The sequence below is a fragment of the Panthera leo genome, chromosome A1 (genome assembly GCF_018350215.1).
Source record: "Panthera leo isolate Ple1 chromosome A1, P.leo_Ple1_pat1.1, whole genome shotgun sequence".
Lineage (NCBI taxonomy): Eukaryota > Metazoa > Chordata > Mammalia > Carnivora > Felidae > Panthera > Panthera leo.
This window is the reverse complement of record NC_056679.1, coordinates 132,045,349-132,067,977: the sequence shown is the minus strand read 5'-3', so window position 1 is coordinate 132,067,977 and position 22,629 is coordinate 132,045,349. Positions and strand designations below refer to the sequence as shown.

Sequence of the window (22,629 nt, the reverse complement as noted above, 5' to 3'; positions counted from 1 at the left end):
GTGTCCATGTGCACTCTCTCTTTCAAAACTAAACATTAAAAAAAAAAAAGGGTTAAGTATATTAGTAAGGCAGAGTGCTTAGGTGTTCATAGTATTGAATATAATGGGAGACAGAGATTTGGAAAGATTGAGCATATGGGGAGGAGATGGGTTGCAATTTGAAAGTAGAGCAGTTACTATAGGCCTTCTTGAGAAAGTGCCATTTGAGCAGACTTGATGGAGCTGAGGGAGATAGCCATTTGGACATCTTGGGGAGAGTGTTTCAGGTGGAGGGGTTATTCAGTACCAAGCACCTGAGGTGGACCACACCCAGCTCATTTGATGAAGTGCTGGAAGGCTGGTGTGGCTGGCACAGAGTAAGCAATGGGGAGGGTAGTGAGAGAGGACGTCAGAGGTTAAGGGGAAGGGGTGGCAATTATCTGGAGTCTTGTAGGCTTTTATGGGTATATGAGTTTTTACTCTGAATTAAGTGAGGGAACTACTGAAGGGTTTTGAGCGGAGAGGTATAGCTATATGACTTCTGTTTTAGAGAGTTTCACTTGGCTGCTCTGTTAATAATAAATTACAGGGAAACAAGGGTAAAGCAGGGAGACTAGTTAGTATTTGTTGTCCATGTGCAAGTTGATGGTCCCTTTGACCTTGGTGGTAGCAGTGGGAAGTAGTAAATAATGGTGAAATTCTGGATATAGTTTGAAGGTACCATCAACAGAATGTCATAACAGAATGGATGTGGGGAGTGAGGTAAAGACAGGAATCCAAATATTTAGGCCGAGCAGCTGCAAAGATGGCATTGCCCTTAGCAGAGATAGTAACAGTATGGGTGAAGTGGGACTGGTGGAGGCATGGCTAGGAACTGCAGAGGAGAGTGTAGTTTTGGACATGTCATTGATGGGACATGAAGTCCATATAATGAAATTATGAAATTTCACTCTGAAGCAGATCTGGGCTTCACATAATATCATGTATAACTTATCTAAATTAATTCAAAAATCACTTGTTGAATTCTTTCATTGCTTGGGAGATAGTATCCATTCTTAGTCTATTCATTCACACTGATAATACAATACAACTTTAGAACAGAGCTAAAATGGTCATATTCCTCTTACCCCCGATAAAATATTTCCTCAGAAATTGCAAATAAAAGAAATAATTTGTACACATCAGAAAGAGGAAACTCACAAATTTTAAGTTCACTCATGACTGTTGAGAACTAGCCATAAAATATATTCTGCTTTAAAATAGTCATTTATTCTCTATACATGATACCCTTCATATTTCAAATATATTGTCTTTAAAACATTTGAATATTGAAGCTCCAACTAGATTAAATTCAGAAAATATAGGAGGAAGTGAAGAGTTTCCTCCTCTCAAAAAATTTTTTTTTAATTTTTTAATGTTTATTTATTTTTGAGACAGAGAGAGAGAGACAGAGCATGAGCGGGAGAGGGCAGAGAGAGAGAGAAGGAGACACAGAATCTGAAGCAGGCTCCAGGCTCTGAGCTGTCAGCACAGAGCCTAATGCAGGGCTCAAACCCACGGAGCATGAGGTCATGACCTGAGCTGAAGTCGGGCACTTAACTGACTGAACCACCCAGGCGCCCCAAAATTATTTTGATTATTAAAAAGTATCTGTACATTAGCAACAGTTACTCTTTTTGGCATCATGAAGATGAGAGACTAAAAATTTTCAAAAAGACCAAGAATACCTTCTTTTTGAGTGGTGCTAAAAAGAAAGCCTCTAGAAGTTGTTTTTGCTGAACAAGTAACATGAATTAATACCATGATCTAACCTTAAAGGAATAATTCCCAGCAGATGTGGAGAGATCAGACTTCTGTTTGCATTTTAATTAGAAGCCGGTCTTCTTTTCTCTTCAGGTAGGATTCTCCATCCCTAATCCAAAATACCTTAAAAAAAATTAAAAGATGAATTTATATTGTTATCACTTATTAGAGAATAATTGAAAGACCAATAATTCCATTTCTTTCCTTCCTGCCCCACTACTTCTTTGCTGTGAAATTCGGTTGCGTCTTGAGTTGGACATGTGACTGAGGCAAAAATGACAGGCAGAGGGAATAAGAAATGTGAGCCAAGTGGCTTTGGAAAACTCCATTGAAAGAGAATCTAAAGATACAAACTAGTCATAAAAACATAGAGTGCAGATGTTACTAGAACTTAGAATTTGACCAAATTATGTGAAGTCATCTTAAAATAGAAATACATATGAAGATTGTGATCTTGGAAAAAGTTTAAAAGCTTTTGTGAGTTCTTTAGTGCCAATGCAAGAGTTAACATATAAGCTTTTAGCTCCTGGTGAAACAGAATGGGAAAAATTACCAGTTGTATATTGGGGCTTCCTTTGGTGGCTTAAAGTCAGCCATGGTATTTACATCATGGAAATCTGCAAATGCTACAAATCAGCGCTTTTTTTTTTTCTTTCCATTTATTTTGGGAGCTGATTGTAGCTCTGCATTGGGATTAATGAAACTTTTAGCACCTGTGACAAAGGTATTCCTGCATGGCTTTGGTGAGGGGCATTTTGGGGAATAAATGAGTATTTTTTTCTATAAGCAAGGGACTTCTAATACCCATCTTAGTAAGATTTGGTGTTTTATTATTTCTCTTGGAATTAAAATTTCATCAAATTCTTATGAAAAAGGATTTCTCTAAAATATGACCTTTGTTTCACTTCGCTTCATTAAAAGGTAAAAGAAGATAAAATATATGTGTGGCAGGAAAACTTCCTGCTTTCTAGTAAGCAGAAGTAGTGCCACCTGATAAACTGTGTAGAGTCACTGGAATGGAGTCAAAGCCATAGAGAAACCAGACCTGCTTGCTTTTTTTTTTTTTTTTTTTTTTTTTTTTTTTTTGTGAATGACAGTGTTAAAGAATGTAACCCCTCTTAACTTCTCTACACCCCTAAATACAAATTGCTTATACTGATACAACCCTCAATGGTAACTCACTTCACACGTCTATTTTTTTTTTTTTTTCTTGTTATCACTAAGATTAAACAGCATGTTTGGGCAATATTCTGCATTCATCTAACCTTTCCCATACAGGCCACACTGATACAACAGAACAGGTTTATGTACCTCACACGTCAGATCCTATCAAGAAACTTGCTAGTGACAGTTTGATAAGGACACCATAGCTTATTGAACTTGTTCTAAAAACAACAGCAGCAAACCACTCATCTCACACGTTTTAGTGACCTTGTTCTATGGTGTCCCCATTTTTAAATGCGGCAGATGTATTACTGACTGTGTGGCTTTAGAGCATAAAGAAAGCTGAGGCATGTGACAATGTATGTTTTGATACTACTCTGTTAAAAATTGTAGAGAGATCTGTATTTAATTCAATTACCTATTGACAAAGGAGAGGTCTAGGGTTAGTTTTAACTTTCACCTTGCCAACAGCTTTAACCGAAGTGAAAAAAAATGGCTGGTCAGAAAGTGAGAAAAAAATTGCCAGGACCTTTTGCTCTTCAGAAAATCCAGGATTGTTATAGACAATGAACAAGAATTGTTAATAGACTTCACTGTTTCAGGGTAGTATCTCTAGGGCAAGACACATAAAAGTAAACCCAAATAAATAAAATGAACCATAGAGGCTCATTTTAGAATGAACCATAAAGGCTAATTTTCTTACATGTTTTTATTTTTTTGTCTTTTGAACTGATTTTTTTTTTTTTTTTTTGGCCCAAACACATTCCTGTGACATTTCCAAAGACTTTACTATAAGCACATTAAATACCATATTTAATAGATTATTTAAGTTTTTAAGCTTTAAAACATTGTTATTATTAAGTTAAAAGTGAATTTTATTCTCATGGTGAAATTTTCTGATGGGATTCTATCTAATCTTTGAAATTTCATATCTTTCTGCTCCTTGTGGTTAAAGCAGGATAAGGAGCATTCAACCAACTGAGGGTTTAATTTTGTCACTTTGTTATCTCTTTATACCTACAAATGTCATTCTTCCAGCTTGTGCTCTGGAGCTCTGTGGTCCCCTCTGTTGTTGGGATATAGTACACTGGTAAAGATGGAGATATTCAGGGAGAAACAGGAGAGAAACCTATAGGATTCTTTGATAGAAACAAATGCAGTGCTAATGCATTTCATAATAACCAACAGAAACTTTATGAATATCTGTGAAACAACTGATGTTATAACTTTGTGGTGAGGGGAAGACGGCACGCTTCCAAACGCTGGCTTATATTTTGGTGGGTTTGTGTCTGATCACTCTGCTTTTGAGTGGGTTGACATTTCTCCAGAACTCCCATATCATACCCTCTCCTCCTCTTTGAAACATTGTCCTACTTCTGAAGCAAAAAAGAAAGTGTTCTTGTTAGTATCGGGAGCCCCTTATGTTTTCTCATCTCAGATTCTATAAAGGATCATAAAGGAAAAAACATGAAATATTTCAGGGATACTAGAATGTAGAGAGGGAATAATATAATAGGACTGAGTACCCACAATCTCCCTTAAGAAGTGAAACATTACAAATGAAGCCCCTTATATATTCCTTGTGCCTCCTCAGAGGTTACCACTGTTTTCATACATGTTTTTATACTTCTGACACACATTGCCACATGTGTACATCCATAAACAAAGTAGAATGCTGTTTTGCTTGTTTACATTTTTATATAGATGGTTCCCTTTTCCCCCCCATTATTATTATTTTTAAATGTGTATTTATTTATTTTGAGAGAGAGAGAGAGAAATAGCACAAGCAGGGGAGGGGTAGAGAGAATCCCAAGCTAACGGCACATGTGGTGCCCGATCCCATGAACTGTGAGATCATGACCTGAGCCAAAACCAAGAGCCAGATTTAACCAACTGCGCCACCCAGGTGCCCCTCACATTATTATTATTTTCTTAATAAAGATGTCATATCCACATCCTATTTAAAAAATTTTTTTAATGTTTATTTTTGAGAGAGACAGAATGCTAGCGGGGGAAGTACAGAAAAGGAGGGAGACACAGAATCCGAAGCAGGCTCCAGGCTCTGAGCTGTCAGCAGAGAGCCTGACACAGGGCTCGAACCCATGGACTGTGAAATCATGACCTGAGCTGAAGTCTGTTGCCTAATTGACTGAGCCACCCAGGTGCCCCTACACATATAACTCTTGTTTATTAATCTTTACCACTACAAAGTATTCCATAGTATGGCAATACAACAATTTAGTTATCCATTCTTTGGTTGATGCTTTTGTGTATATTTAGTACAGGTTTTCTTGAGCAATGTTGTGAGAATTTCTTTAGGGGACAGACCTAAGATTAGAATTTTTGGATAACTGGATATGCCTATCTTTAACTTCACTAGATACTGCCATGCCCCCAAAATTGAATCATCAGCAGTGAAACCAGCAATCTGTATAATAAACCCTCCGGGTTCGAAGTTTCAGATTCAGTAATCTGGAAGTATAGTCATGGTGGTGGGGAGTCTGGCAAGAATTTGCATTTCCTTTTTTTTTTTTTAATTTTTTAAAAATGTTCATTTATTTTTGTGAGAGACAGAGAGACAGAGCATGAGTGGGGAAGGGGCAGAGAGAGAGGGAGACACAGAATCCGAAGTAGGCTCCAGGCTCTGAACTGTCAGCACAGAGCCTGACGCAGGGCTTAAACTCATGAACTGGGAGATCATGACCTGTGCTGAAGTTGAATGCGCAACTGACTGAGCCACCCAGGCGCCCCAAGAATTTGCATTTCTAACGTCCCCAAGTAATGCTATTGCCACTGCATTGTAGTGCCTGGGACTACATTTTGAGAACAAGTGCTCTAGGGAAAGTCTATTGGATTACTTTTGGGAAAAGAGAGCCGATGAGACACTACGTGGAAAGATGTGGCTGGTGAGGTTTTATTAGGTAACCGAAAGTTAGCTTGAGGTATTATTTGAGGATTCAGATTCTAGAAAAACTGAATTAGTATAGCTAATATACAGTAAATAACCAGTGTGAGTGGTTGTCATCAAGAGCTAAATTCTTGATAGTTCTGTTGCTAGAGTGTTACCTCTGCATGTGCTCTTGTTGCTATGCTGAAAGGGCAGAGGAGTGGGCAGGAGGCCTGCTGTCGGGCCAGGGTATGCAGTAAGCTTGGCTGATCTTACTTAGTGTATTAGCGTCTTGATTACGTCTATAAAACCCAGGCATTGGCTTAGATGCAGGTGACAATATTCCCTTGGAGATTCCTCAGGCTTTAAGGCATGAAGCTACTGGGTCTTACTGATTTGGCTATTTTTAGATATTTATATGCAAAACGACAACAACAAAAATCAATCTTTATGTATATAATTTTTATTCTATTCCAAATTCAGTACTGTGGTAACAGAATGCCAGGGAGGTTTCCCTTAACTACTCTTTCTTGAAAGAAACTTCTTATAAAAAGTCTTGAAAACAAAGCCTTCACATATTTTAGGATAAAAAGACATAAACAGGCTGGCACAGTCTACAAATGGTTAACATGTAAACTGGCAGGAAAGTTGTTTTATTTCAGATTTAGCAATAGAAAAAGTCAATTAGGGAAAAAAAAGCATGAACCAAAAGCATTTGCTTACATCATCCCACAATTTACATAACAAGATAATCTTTTTTCAAAACCAGACAACAGGTTCAAAAATACTTCTTTTCACACCCTTAAGTGATGTTGTTGGGAACAACGGCTGTTATAAGGCCATTTATTGCAGGCACATTTCTACCTAATTATCATGACTGTAATTTTATCTTCTTTCTTTTTTCTCTCTCATCAGCTTTTTGCTTTCTTCTCGTCGTCTCTTATTCACTGGATTCCGAGGATCATAGATTTCGAATGTGTCTGAATCTTGCATGCTTGCATCTTTCACTTTTCTGCTTTTATCCTCAAACTGAAGTACATGGGACATCCTGAAAAGGCAAAGAGACAGTTCAGTGATTTTGGCAGGAGAATGGAAAGTGGAAATTTTATACTATACTGTCCTTGGCATAATGAATCATAAGGGTACAGAACACCAACATGGGTTTATTGTTTGTTGGTGCTTATACCACATGGAAACCAACTTCTCAGAAAACACTTACATTTGAAAAACATGACTGGAGTTTGGTCCTGCTGCTTTGTATTTTTAGTAATGAGTCTCTTTGCCTCAGTCTTCACTTGAAGGTCCTTCCTGGATGAGAGGTTAAAAGAGCTCTACCCAGGGTATTCCTTCAACTAAGAGAACATTCTGCCAGCTTCCTTTAAAGAGCACACTCACTTAGCCAGAGTGGGCAGGGTTGCAGAGCAAAACCCCTAACAAACCAGCCCTATCTGATCCTGTTTTTAGTAGTTGAAGGGGTCAAGAGTCAGGAATGTGTTAAGAAAATTCTTGTTCAAATGGTGTTATGATCCTTTTTCTGGGGAGTTGCAGGGTTAAAAAAATTATTTTTTTTCGTGCAAAACGAAACTAAGCTTTGGCATGGCTCCATGGACTAATTTCCTCCTCTTACTGTTGATTACAACAAATTTAACCATCCTGCTTTCCCACTTTATCAAATGCTTACTGGTCTTAAGGTATCAACATGTGCTTGAATCGTAAGTGGTCATAAGCTGGCTATCCTTAGCAGCCGGGAAATATGTAAGTGATTAGCTCTGCCCCCATTAGGAGGTGTCAGAAATAAATAGGGAAGTCAAAGACCAGATTTCAAGGCAGTTGAATGAATTTGGAAAGAGAAAAGTTCAGTTTTGACATATAAACAAAACTTCTAAGGCTTTTCCTACTCATTATAAAAGCAATTTAAAAATGGGCATACTCAGCACTTTTATCACAGCTGATAGGGCTAAATTGCCTATAGGATTAACACTCCCCATACACCCATTGTAACTTTCCGATGAAACCCAAATATTACATTAATTTATTTTTCCCTAAATAAGCAGAGATTTGGGCAGTAGGTAATAGAACAGATCCCCCACCCCTTTTCCCTGCAAGTAGCACATATGCTGAGTGAAGTTTACTTGTGCGACAAACTCTCATGGATATATTCAGATTTTGAAGAAAAGATTTTGTGGCAAATAAAACATTACGAGATTAGTGATACTGCAGTTACTGAGGGTTCAGTAGCTACTGTTCTGCAGGGGTGACAAGTTGAGTCTTAACTACCATTCCCAACACTTCTATATGAGAAAAACTACTGGAATGCAATTAGTACAAGTGATATTATTATGTAGATGACGCAGAATATACTTTAACTTACTAAATGAGGTAAATCACATTCACATTTCTATACTTCATTATTAATAATGCTACTTACATCAAATTTCATAACTCATTTCAATACATGAACATGCCATATCATTCATTAGAACTGCTGACTTATAGTTCTCTTGCTTTAGTAAACACCCTTATTTAGAAAAGGTGTCATAATTTGTGTGTCACGAGTGGACCTAGAGGGTATTATGCTAACTGAAATGAGCCAGACAAAAACAAATACCACATAATCTCACTTAGGTGTAGAATCTAAAAAACAAAACAAATCAATAAACAAGCAAAATCAGACCTATACATGCAGAGAACAAACTTATGGTTGCCAGAGGGGAGGAGGGTGGGAGGATGGGCAAAATGGGTGTATGGACATGGGATGTATAAGCTTCCAGTTATGGAATGAATAAGTCACCAGGATGAAAGGTATAGCAAAGGGAATATAGTCAATGGTATTGTAATAGTGCTGCATGGTGACAGATGGTAGCTACACTTCGGGTGAGCATAGCACAATGTATAGAGAAGTTGAATCACTATATCGTACACCTAAAACCAACCAATGTGATACTGTATGGCAGCTATATCCACACACACAAAAAAGCCCAACCGACAACCAAACAGAACAAAAAGAAAATCAGAAAGTATAGTTATCTCCTTACCATAGCAATTGCAGTGGAAAAACCATGCTGTTAAATTTTAAGAGTGGTGACAATGAAGCCCATGCTTCCTGTTTCCAATTTAAGTTGTTTCTATCTTCATTAAAAAAGAGCAGATATATTTAATGGAAGAAATGGAAAAAAGAGCTCTGAATTAAGGTAACAAAGAAAAAGCACCAATTTTATCATAAATAATCATATAATTTAGTAAGATAAATTTGTAGATTCTTTGTGGGAGGAGGAAAATAGGGTATTCATAGGTATTGATTACAACTTTTCAATTGGAGATAACTAATAAAATCCCAGATGTTACAAATACGAAAAAAAAAAAAAAAGAAAAGAAATGCATCATAGGATCATTGCTTATTTAAATGGATTCCTCAGAGTTTGATTTTCCTGTCCTTTCAATTTCCTACAGTATTTAAGTATTAGCTTCTGAGAATAAACAATCTCAACTCGTAGAAAAAGGCTCATCATTCTACATTCATGGTAACAAGGGACTACTAGACCCAGTTTGAAACACAAACTGGATTTAATAAATTAATGATTTGCATAGGCCTAAATGACCAGTGACAACTCAGTTCAGTAAACACACCTCTGAAAGCCAACTAATCAGTGACAGCCTTATGATTTTGAAGGTTGGCCAATCAGTGGTCAACTCAGTCTAGTAAACACATTTCTGAAAGCCAGCCAATCACTGACAGTCTCTCCTGAGTAATGGGGCTTCTGAGGCTGATGTCAACCACTAAATAATCCCTGACCCCAAAACTCTATATAAGATTTGCAACCCATTTAGCTCAGAGACTGTGCCTAAAAGCATAGCTCTTCCTTAGTTAAGTAATAAATTAAACCTTTTGTTTCAGGTAGTGAGAGGTGGCCTTTTTCTTAGATACTTCTTACATTTTGTGCTGCATTCCCCAAAGTATACTTCTTTAGGAATTTTAAGTGTACTTCCACTGATGAGGAACAAGTTTAGAAAGGTGGGAGGATGTTCTTTTTAAGGTCCTTTACCACACATCATGGGGAGTTCAGATCCTGCACTGCATTTCAGTAAGTGCTTAGCAAGTGATTATTGTGTAGATACCTAAGCCAAAACCAGGAAGTAGCTCAAAACATGCCCTTTAAAACAATTTCATTCAATACTCCCATATTGATAGTGAAAAACAAAAACCACTGTCTTTAGTTAACTTATTAATATATATATATATATATATATATATATATATATATATATATATATATATATTTCTAAAATTATTGGTCTCTCTGACCAAAAATACAGATGGATTTTTTTGTAATATCCATTTCTATTAGAGACTGTCCACATTTCAAAAATGGCTTTGCCAGAACTTGTCAATTAAAACCGTATAGGCACCTTCCTCCTTTCTATCCCACGAAAGTATCTTACAACTATTGGATTTAGTTGGCTCTGGTATAAGAAATGAACTCTAGACATGTGAACAACAGCACAAAGTCCACAAAGAGGAACAGATTTTCCTACAAATTTGAAAAAAAACAGAAAGCCGTAAATTAAAGTAGCTGTCTTTTTCAACTGTTTGTTTCATACACCACTGCACTAAACAAGTCCAACATTTTGATTAATAACAAACCTAAACCCAGAGGAAAGAAAGGGCTCTCAGCTTACAAACTACTTCAGCTTTAATATCATAATACTTAGCATGGCTGGTTACTCAGCAATAATATTTAATCTTTAATAGAAATAAAAGCATAATCAAAATGGTTCACCCATTTATCTTTCAACATGCTTTGGTCACTTCATTTTAAAAAGCAAAACAAAACAGTTATTATGATTTTCAGCATAATAAACTCCTGACCTATGTGCCTCCATAAATCACAGACTGCAGGAATTGAAAGCATGCCCACATTTTACAGTCTCCTGTGAGAATGCACATGCAGACTTATAATACAGACTTAACTCAAGTACATAAGGGTCTGGTCATTTACAATTTTGTGTGTCCCAATAACTCAGTACTATTTACTCTGTGGCTGGTCATGGAACTGACCAAACAAGAGCAGTGAATTTTTTGGAATTAATCGCATGCTGATCATTTACATATGAACATTTTAAAACTTGTTCACTTGAAGGCAAAGACACAAAATTTAGTTCTGATTAATAAAAAGATTTACATAAGCTCAGATTCTCAAATAAGAACACTGACTTGGGGTGCCTGGGTGGCTCAGGTGATTAAGCGTCTGACTCTTGATTTTGGCTCAGGTCATAATCTAATGGTTTATGAGATTAAGCCCCATGTTGGGCTCTTTGCTGAGATCACGGAGCCTGCTTGAGATTCTCTTTTTCCCTCTCTCTCTGCCCCTCCCCTGCTTATGCTGTCTGTCTCTCAAAATAAGTAAACAAACTTAAAAGAAAAAGAACGTTGACTTTAGTGTGTTACAGAAATATAGAGGCTTACCATTTTCATAGAGGTTGTTTGACAGAATAATTTTTTTTTCATATGGGATTGTATGAAATTATAAACAAAAGCAAACAACTGATTGTTTGAAAAAGACCTGGACCTTTAATAATCTCACTAATTTGACATCCAGTTTTAGAAGTTCTCCCACAGTTGTGAAACACATGAAGATTTATGACAGCAATTAATATTAATGGAGAACACAAGAGAGGTACTTAGTCTCAAACATACAGTAAGTACAATATAGAATTCCAGTACTAATTTGTTTCTGACAAAAATGCAATTAGGTTATTTATGCTTATGTAATGTAAGCTGTTATCTTTTTCACTGGAAATTTTATAAACGACTTGTTTCCCATTTCCACTCGACTCTTAGACTTTTGTAGGTGTTCTAACTGTTCTACATCTGTACTGTCTCTTTCATCCTCCAAAAGTTCTAAAATAGTCTTTCTTAAAAAAAAATGTTGTTTTAAAATTAAGTAGGCTCCACACCCAACGTGGGACTTGAACTCATGACCCCAACATCCAGAGTCACATGTTCTACAAACGGAGCCAGCCCGTTGCCCCTAAAATAATCTTTCTTTCTTTCTCTCTCTTTTTTTAAATGTTTATTTATCTTTGAGACAGAGAGAGAGAGAGAGAGAGAGTGCATGAGCAGGGGAGGGGCAGAGAGAGAGGGAGACACAGAATTCAAAGCAGGATCCAAGCTCTGAGCTGTCAGCATAGAGCCCAACTCGGGGCTTGAACTCACGAATGTGAGATCATGACCTGAGCTGAAGTTGGATGCCCAACCCCCTGAGCCACCCAAGTGCCCCATAAAATAATCTTTCTTATACATTTCTTTCATACCATTTCTTTGACCAGGAATTATTGGCTATTGTGTTAGACTGAACAACTCGGCTGGACCCTTAAAACTCTGTAACAACTGCATCTTCCTATCTCACCAACCTCATTTCATTTCTTTCATCAATTACTCTTTTGTAATTGGCTGTTGACTTAATTGTGAACAGAGTGTCAGTTATTTGAGACAGTATGAGTCTTGTTCACAGCTGTATTCCCTGTGCTGAGAATGGTGATTTGTGTTGTAAAGCAAAGCCTTCAGATCCTTTGTACTGGCCAGGCCTGCTGGCTGGTACTAGCTCGTTTGCTAAACTAACACTTGACCTCCTTTTGTGGGCAGGGAATGTCTTTTATTTCTGTGACAAACTTCTAAAATGTCTAACAGCCTCTGCAGAAAGTCTCAGGCTCAGCACAAGCCCACCTTTTCATGACCTCTCATAGTTTAGCACATACTGATTGCTGCTTTTCCACTGTGCTCCTACCAGTGACAGCTAGTTTTATTTGTTCCTGCTCATAGACTGCAGTGGGAGCATGCCTTATGTTCTTTTCCATTGACTTTGGTCCCTAATGTAAAACTAGATAGTTTATTTTTTATTTTTTATTAAGTAAACTCTACATCCAGTGTGGGGCTTAAAATCATGACCCGGAGATCAAGAGTCACATACCCCACCAACTGAGCCAGGCAGGCGCCCCTAGATTCTTTGTATTTTTTTTTAGCTTTTTAAAAATTTTATTTAAATCCAAGTTAGTTAATACATAGTATAATAATGGTTTTAGGAGTAGAATTTAGTGATTCATCACTTGTATATAACAGCCAGTACTTATCCCAACAAGTCCCCTCCTTACTATCCATCACCCATTTAGCCCATTAGATTTTTTTTTTTTGAAGTTTGTTTGTGTGTGTGGGGGGAGAGCGGGGGGAGAGAGAGAGAGAATGTGTGGGTGCACACACACACATGGGGGAGGGGCAGAGAGAGAGGACAGAGGATCCAAAGCAGGGCTCTCGCTGATAGTGGAGAGCCTGAATCAGGGCTCAAACTCACCAACTGCAAGATCATGACCTGAGCCACAGTCAGATGTTCAACCAACTGAGCCACCCAGGCACCCCTAGATGGATTTTTTTTTTTAAAGCATTGTCTCTCCAGAGCACTACATCAAACACAGATGCACATTAGAATCACTTCAGTAGCTTTAAAAACTATGCCAGGCTTCCACCTACAGAAGTATTGGTTTAACTGTCCTCGGATGGGGCCCCAGCATTGGTAATTTAAAAGTTTTTCCTGGTGATTTTAAAATACAGCCAAATTTAAACTATAACACTAAAGTTTAAGAACCTTTACATTTTCACACTGATTTATTTCATCAGCCATTTGTTCTGGCCCCTTCAGAGATGAATTGCTAGTTCCTATTGACAAGCTACTCGCATACTTGAAGAAGCATAAGTGGCCTCTGAGCCTATTAACTGAATAATCTCAAGTGTATTATCCATTTCTTATATATGGTTTGAAGATAAGGCAAGAAGCTAGATTCAATTATTCACTCAACAAACATTTGAGGACTTTTTATGTGTGAGACCCACTGTCAGACACTGGTGACCCAAAGCCAAATATGACCCAGGCCCTGCCATCCTGAAGTGAACAGTCTGTTCGGGAGATGAACACACAGATACCAGAACAAATGCATATGTTGGAATTGCCTGCAAAGTGTGAGGCAACAATTATAAGACGATCCATTGATACAGCTCTCTACGAAAAGCTTTCACATGTTGTCTGCTATTATCTTCATAGTAGTAACTATATGGGGTAGGCAAGAAAGATGTGGTTATCACCCCCATTGCACAGACTAGGTAGTGCTTATTTTGGAATAAAGAAAATGCTAAAAATGCAATTGTAAAGAGACCAGAATTATTTGTGTAGCTCCCAGGCTGGCCTTTAAAGCAGTTCCAAAAGAGAAGTTCCAAAAATGTGGGAGCCTCTTTGGGCACCTCTCTTTTAGATGGAACACTTGCTTAAAAAAAAGGGGGGGGGGTAATTAAAATTCACTGTAAATTTTATCTCAGCCTCAGTTTCTCCTTATACTTCCTACAATGGGGATGCCACCCCATTCTGGTAGAAGTCCCACAGGGGTACAGCCAAGGGCCCACAGCCTGACCCTATAAGGGTAGAGGTCTGGCAGTCTCCTCTCAGGCATCTAATTACTAAGGCATGCCTTGTGCTTGATGATGGTATCCAGGTCTTTTCTGTTACATATATATATATTTTTCAAAAATGTAAATCTAGCCATGAAAACTCTCCTGTTTTAAATCTTTCACTGCTCCCCATTGTCTGCACAACGAAACCTAAATTTCTTATGTGGCCTCTCTGATTTGGCTTTTGCTTCCCTCTTCAAGTTCCTTTGTCACTCGCCCCATCACATTTATATCCCAGGCATCCTGAATTGCTTGCAGTTTCCTGAACGGGGCCTGTCTCCAGCCTGTTTACTGCCTCTCTATGGTGATAACCCTTCTCTCCCTCATCCTGGCTGAGGTGTCACCCCGGATTTCTCTCCTGGCCTCTCCTCTTTTTCCGTGGGGTTAGGCCCTCTTCTGTACAGCTCTCTAGTTTAGGCTCCCTCACTAGAGTGCACTTGGCTCTGTTTTATGGGCCTTTGTACTAGCACCAGTCACCAATACTTGGCAAGAAAAACACCTACAATAAATTTCTGATGAATAAATAAATGTTTCTGAGAAACCAGTCACTTCTAAAACCTTTGGCTAGAATTCTGGTTTTGTTCACCATTCTCCTGGATAGTATTAACACATAATTCCAAATTACTTAGCTATTAGGTTTTAAATGCTTGAGTTTTCTAGGTTAGTAACTCTCCTTTCAAACTCCATTAATACCAGAGAAAAGGCTAATATTCAAAAATCTAAAACAAAGTATTTCCACCACTACTAACTCTGTGCTATGAAAATCCAACACTTTCTCAAATGGCCACTTAAATTATCTAATGATTACATTTGTCTTTTGTACCCTTTGTCTTTGAGGTATGAGGTGGGGGAAAATGCATATATTGTCCTCAGCCTCCCTCCACTTGGGTTGAAAGGCCTTGCCATTCTTTGCGAAACGTTGTCATCCACGTAATTTGTCTTTTCTGTACTGTGTTTACAGGTTCTTATTTCTCTGTTAAATTAGAATTCTTAAGAAATCCAACTAAATAACTCCTGGTTATTATTTAAGTTTATCATTCTACGGGACTATAGATAGGGAACTTAATTGATATGGTTGAAGTTGTTTTTTTTTTTTTTTGAGGGGAGAGCTGGAAAGGAGATTTGCATTTGAAAAGCAAAAACAGTCCTTTTTGTTTTTAAAAAAAAAATTTCAGCAAGACAAAACAATTTTCAAGTTTTGCCCACATTTGATTCTCTGAAAGGACCACACCCTGTTCTGTATCATAGATGGCCTGCAGCATGCTTTCTTTGTCCATGTCACTTCTCTGGAATGCCCCACCACCCCCTTCCCATTGGTCTGTGTCCCTTGTCCTTTCAAAGCCCAGTGTAACTCCCATTTTCTCCTAAAATTCTTCTCTGACTGCCCTGGGTTTCATTCAGGGCTGGCTCTTACTTTTGAATTTATCTGAGACTTTCTGTGGAAACTTTTGTGGACTGCAGTTGGAAGACCTGGGTTTGAGTTATAATTCAGTCGCTAAATGTTACTGGAGGACAGTCACATTGCTTTTCAGGCCTATTTCTTCATCTGTGAAGAGGAGATGGTAATATGCACCCTAATTACTTCACATAATTAGAATGAGATTCAAACATCATTCCTCCATTAAGTCCAACACTTACTTTCATGTCAATTTATTTTGTATTTTGTATGTATGTATTACATACAAAGTGTGCTTGTATAAAGTTATCATTTTTATAACACTCTGTTATGCTTCATAGACTTTTTCAAAGTGTTTTCATTTATATCATCATACACAAGAACTTACTTATTTGATCTTGCCTAACTTTGGAGGCCTATATATATTTAAATTTTTTTTTAATGTTTATTTATTTTTGAGAGAGAAAAGGACAGAGCATGAGTAGGGGAGGGGCAGAGAGAGAGGGAGACACAGAATCCGAAGCAGGCTCCAGGCTCCGAGCTGTCAGCACAGGGCTTGAGCTCAGGAACAGCAAGATCATGACGTGAGCTGAAGTCAGAACACTTAATCGACTGAGCCACCCAGGTGCCCTGGCTTATATATATTAAAAAATATATCCTGTCTGTCCTAGACTACATGCCATTTGATGGGTAGAAACTGTTTAAAGAATCAAAGAATTATAGAAATTTTACTTTTACAACTTTCGTGGCATGATTAGCATGTATTGACTATTTTTATGTGTTTTTCCTTTGTGCAAAGTAACATAATCCTGAGAAGCAAAAAGAAAAGACAAACAAAAATCATCTGTAATTCCATAGCTCAGCAGTAACTAGTGTAAACATACAGGTACATCACTTCCTGTACTTTTTTAATGCATCTCTATACATATATATGGATGTATGTATTATATATATGTGTGTATATGTATATATATTTGAAGGGATCATAATGCATATATTTTATACTTTTTATACCCAACTATACCATGATCATCTTTTTTTTTACATGGATAATTATACTTCTATGTAATTTTATTCATTTTCTAGTATTTGATCCCATAGATAATTTACAATCAACCCTGTATTGTAGGATTCTTAGGCTTGTTCATATTTTCACCTTTATGAACAGAATGCTGCGAATAATATCTATGTGAATAAGAAATATTTGGATTTTCTTATTTGTAGTAATTTTGGGAAGGAGAGGCAGGTTCAACCTTCTTTCTTTTGGTAGCATAATTCTTCTTTTTCTTTCAGAAATGACCCTTCCCCACTATGAGTCCATGTACTTGGAGTGCGATGACACCCCCTTGTGCTTGTCCTTGGGAGGGGACGCATGGAATAGGCCTGTCCAGAATAACCAGTAATTACATTTAGGGCATGGGCATTTGAATTTGAAAAGGCTAAACACAACTGGTTCAAGAACTTTTTCTAGAACTACTGGGTTGACTACATAACGTAAACCTAGAACTTCTGAAGGCCATCTTTGCCAACCCCTAGGGGAAGTCTTGGATGAGGCCAAGTGAGAGGAAAATGGAACCAGGAGACAGAAAACAGAGGGAGGGGGAGAGAGAGAGAGAGAGAGAGAGTCCTGACACTGGTTGAATTCTCTGATCTAGTCACGCCCTAGCTCTACTCCTTAAGCTTTCCATGATGGATAAATTTCCCATTTTTGTTTAAGATATTACTATCATTTGTAATAATCTTTACTAATGCTTAGGATATATTCCTAGAAGTAGAATTCTTGGGACAAAGATTTGTACATATTTAAGGTATTTCATATGAATGGTCTAACTTCCCTCCACAGAGGATTTATCAGTTTACAATCTCATTGGCAGAGTGCCTCATTTTGCTCTAATACCTTTTGTTTTTATCCCCTCCCCCCATTTTTTGGCTTTTTGAATTTCTTCTTTTGTGATATGTGTGTGCATCCTTTGCTCATGGAAAAAAAGTGGCATATTCATCTTTTCCTTATGGATTTGTGAGAATTTTTACTATGTTAAGAATATAAATCCGTATTCATCACATAAATTGCAAACAACTTTTCTAGTTTGTCATTTATCCTTTTTTTTTTTTTTTTTTTTTGGTCTAGGTTTACCTACCTATCTCCTTTCCTCTTCCATCCATCCCTCTGTCCTCCCTTCCATATAGAAATTTACAATTTTTTTATACAGTCATTATGAGCAGTCTCTTTCTGTCTTTAAAGTTATGCTTAAGTCTTTCTTCACATTAATACCATGTAAAAATCCACTATATTTTCTAATAGCACCTTTACATTTCTCTTTTCATTTGTTATTCTTGTATCAATTTAGAATTTTTTTTTAGTATACTGGGTCAGATAAAGTTCTAATTACTTTACTTATTTTTTCCATGTGGCTACCTAGTTGTTCCAACTTCATTTCTAGAATAATTCACCTTGTACAGTATCCCAACCCACTGGTTTAATTATTATAATTTTGGCATCTGACTAGGAAAGATCATTACTTTCTTATTCTTTAAAAAAGAGTATTTTTTTAAAATAGACTCTATTTTTTCAAGAGGTTTAGACTTACAGAAAAATTGAGCAGTTAGTACAGAAAGTTCTCTCATACCCCCAAACCAATTTTTCCTATTATTACCATCTCATGTTAGTATTGTACATTTGTAACACTTAATGAACCAATATTGATAAATTATTATAAGTCCATAGTGTTATGGACTAAAGTGTTTCCCCAAAATTCATAAGTTGAAGACCCAATTCCCAATATGACTATATTTGTAGATATGGTCTTTACAGATATGATTAACATAAAATGTCATTTTGCAACACATACAAATATTGAATAATTATGTAGTATATCTGAAACTAATATGCTAATTATACCTCAATTTAAAAATATCAAATGAGGTCATAAAGGTGGGCCATCTGCAAGCCAAGGAAAGAAGTCTCACTAGAAATCAACCCTACTGACACTTTCATCTTAGACTTCCAGCCTCCAAAACTGTGAGAAAATAAATTTCTGTTGTTTAAGTAACCTAGTCTGTGATATTTTGTTATGGTAGCTCTAGGAGACTAATACACTTAGCTTTTACCTAATGTCCTTTTTTTTTTTGTTGCAGGATCCCATTCAGGATATCACATTACATTTGGGTTGTCATGTTTCCACAGGCTATTCTTGGCTATGGCAATTTCTCAGAATTTCCTTGTTTTGATCACTTTGACAGTTTACAGGAGTACTGGTTGGGTATTTTGTACGATGCCTACACTAAAGGGATTTATCTGATGTTTTTCTCAGGGTAAGAGTGGGCTTACAGGCTATTGGGAGAAAGACCACAATGTAAAGTGGAATTTTCATTACATCATATCAAGGGCAAATGCTATCAAAGTGATTTATGATGTTGATGTTGACCTTGATCACCTTACTGAGTGCTTGCCAGCGTTTTCCACTCTAAAGTTACTTTCCCCCCTTGCTTTCCATGTGGTACTCTTTGGAGGGGATTCAGTATGCCTAGCCCACACCTAAGGAGTGAGAAGTTGTGCTTTCCTACTCTTTTTATTAAAAAATTTCTGGGTTATTTTTGCTTGCATCTCTTCTCCCCTCCTTCAACTGGTATTTTATTTGTATTATATTAGGTTTATAAAATAATCTTGAGATAATTTGTTTTTTGTTAAAAATTAAGCATTCTAGAAACATGGTATATCTATCTCTTTATCTGTATAACAGGTTGAGTTTTCTCAATTAAAAAAATGTTTTCTAAGTGATAATTTCACAGCAGCTGATGAACTGATACTGATCTTTGTGTATTTATTTTGTTTCTGGCCACAATACTTGAAGTCTTAGAACTTTAGACAGATAACTTTGGATTTTCTATATCTGCAGATAACTTGGTTTCCTCCATTCCATTTTACAATTAAGTAACTAAAGAGAAGCTATTGAATTTATTTATCAAACTGAAGCCTGCTTCCCAGTTCATAGCCTAAAAACTTTGGAAACCTAAATATGACAGATACTTTTAAGGGTGTTTTGCTGCTAATGAAAAATAAAAATCAAAATAATTTCTGTAGAATCTGGGTAACTATGTTAAACATTTGATACTTATTAAAGTCTAAAGAAAGTATATCTAATATGAAAATCATAACTTTTAGATTTATTTCAAATGAATTAATCAAAAGTAGCTATATAGAGATGACATTATCAACCCCAATATTACAACTATTTTTTTCTATGATTCTCTGCTAACTTTTGATACTGCTTAAAATGTAAGTGACAATTTTGTTTGAACATTTTGACATTTTCATATGAGATCTAGAATATATTTTCAAACATTAAATGGAGGATTCTTTCATTTTGATAATATTTTACCTATCAAAATGTAATATTTAGGTAAATGTCTTTTAAACTTTTAATTTTAGAACTTTTCTCTATCAATAATTACAGGTAACTTAGGGTTCTCTTTTTACAAATGTTCAAAGCTTCTTAAGGAATTAAGATATTAAAGCATTAAAGTATCACTATATATGAAAACAGTGTGGATCTTTTTCAACACGAATTAGATAGTAGAAGTGACAGTAATTCACATGACGAGACAGACAGACAGACAAAGCATGAATGAGGCCAGAGATCAAAGTATATTTTAAAAAGTCCAGGAAAATGAGGTCACTGGGATTCTTCATGTCCAGCAGAGCAGGTCAGCACAGGACAGAGATGACTGAGAAACAGAAGAGGCTAAATAAGGGAATGAAATCAAGGAGAAAAAGGATAAAAGAAGAGTCAAAATGGGAAACAGAAACAGTGACTTAAAGGAAGCAGAGAAAAATGCAGACAGAAATGGCCAAAACTTAGAAGAAATTTAAAAATTGACAGCAGGACAATAGTAACAAAACAATAAAAGAAAAACATTGAAATATTTGAAACAAATGAAAATCACTATAGGAAAATAGAACATTAGGTAAACCAAGCAAGCCACTGGCCTATGGAAAAAGAAAACAAAGATAAAAACTAGTGGAATTTCTTTTACTGTTCATCATTAACATGGGAAAACTTCCTTTCTTCTAAATTTTGAATAAATGTTAATATTTCTCCTTTGCTTTGGGGTTTTGAAAAGCCACCTCTTAAAAAAAACTTTTTGTTTTCCTCAGTTAAAAAGAAAAAAATAATCCTCATATTATAGAGTGTCTTGAATAAATATTGAGTATTGTTGGAGCAAAAGTGAAAAGATGTAATTTTCAAAATGTCTTCAGCAACATGGGAATAGTTTCTCAGCTTTCTTGCCTATCTAATATGCTTCACACTCTCAGTAGGGCACAGGTGGAAAGATTTAAGAGGCTTTCCAGAATAAATCTGTAATACGCATTCTTACACCTGCCCTGGGGTTTAACCAACCGCTCAGCCAATAACATTTAATCTGTGCCTGGTGAACTAACAAAACAACTTGGGAAGATGGGGTTCCCAGTCCAAAAGGCCTGGTAAGCAGCTGGGGTACATGGCTATCTGCCCGTCTCTCTCAACAAATCCACGAACAAAGCAAGCTTACCTAATGTGATAGAAACTTATTTCAGGTCAAACTGTATGAAAGCAGAGTAAATACAGCAGAGCTTTCTTTATTCAGAAGAAAAAGGGAGAAAAAGAGGTGACTTCAGGGACTGGACAGAGGGCTTAGAATGAAAATAACTGCCTTTCCAGGGTCAGCAATTCTGACAAGGTCCTATTTATAAAGAACCTCATTGGTCTTCTGCAGCATTATTTATAGTCCTTTATAAAATGAATACCAATTAGGCAACCGGGTCTATAATCGTATTTCCTCTTGCTTCATTTTATCACTATCTTAGAACTTGGCTAAGAGAGAGAAACAGAAGAAAAACATTTACCTTACACTGAGTTTATAATTTTGTGCTCTCTAAAGTTTATATTAAAATTTTATTTATAGTTGATATCCCTTCTGCCATTTTTGGCACCAGTCTCAAGGAAAAAAAACAACAACAATATTTCATTAATGAGGCATTACTGTCTACCATAAAAATATCAAATCTCAAATTTATTTTATCCTAGAAAGAATCATGATAGAAACCGAAGTTAACCATTGCAACTTATTATGGGTTAATTAAGAAAAGGTAAAAAAACAAACAAAAAAACCTGTCAAACATTATAGAAATGGTATAAATTCTAATCATCTTGGTAGATCTACTGACAAATACAGAGAAATTAGTTTTCAAAAATATCAATGAGAACATCAAAAATGAGAACAACAAAACCTTTACTGAGCACTGACACCCTGTTAAATCCTTTAAAAAAAGTATTTCATGTAATCTACAAACTAACCTATCAGAAAGGTACTATTTACCATCCTCAGACTACAGTTTAAGCAACAGGATGAGACAGGTTATACAATTTGTCTGAAATCACACAGCTAATAAATTCAAATCAGGTCTGATTCCAAATCCCATATTCATAACCACTCTCCTGTATATTCCCATGGAAAATTCTGGGTAAATGTGGCAAGAACTTCTTATTCAAGTTAAACTTTTAAACAACTGTCTGTATTTTAATTTTTCAAATTAAAGGGATTATAATATTAGGGACATGGACTTAATATCTGCTGTGATTTAAAGGGAGCTGGACAATTTTTGACCAAAAATTTATAATAAAGTGCTGAAGTCACTTGTTTGGCCTTATTACTACAGCAATAAACAATGACACTGCTTTATAAGCAAATGTGAAAAATATGTAGGCTAGCTCGAGAAACTGTTGCAGTATAAAATCACACAAAAAAAGAAAACTACTGAGCCAAGCATGATTAGCTATTTCTGAGATCTACCACTTTCTAGCTCTGAGATCTTGACCCAAGTTACTTAACCTTTCTCTGCTTCAGATTCTTCCCATATAATTTAATAAC

General features: G+C 36.4%; 1 protein-coding gene across 1 annotated transcript in view; it reads right to left on the bottom strand.

Annotated features, from left to right (window-relative positions):
- Positions 1 to 6,280: 6,280 nt before the first annotated feature.
- Positions 6,281 to 22,629, bottom strand: part of CWC27 (CWC27 spliceosome associated cyclophilin) — a 194,722-nt gene continuing 178,373 nt past the window's right edge. The window contains exon 14 of the mRNA XM_042940181.1: positions 6,281 to 6,881. Within this exon, the coding sequence (XP_042796115.1) occupies positions 6,719 to 6,881 (163 nt within the window). The 3' untranslated portion in view covers positions 6,281 to 6,718. The remainder of the gene's footprint in view (positions 6,882 to 22,629) is intronic.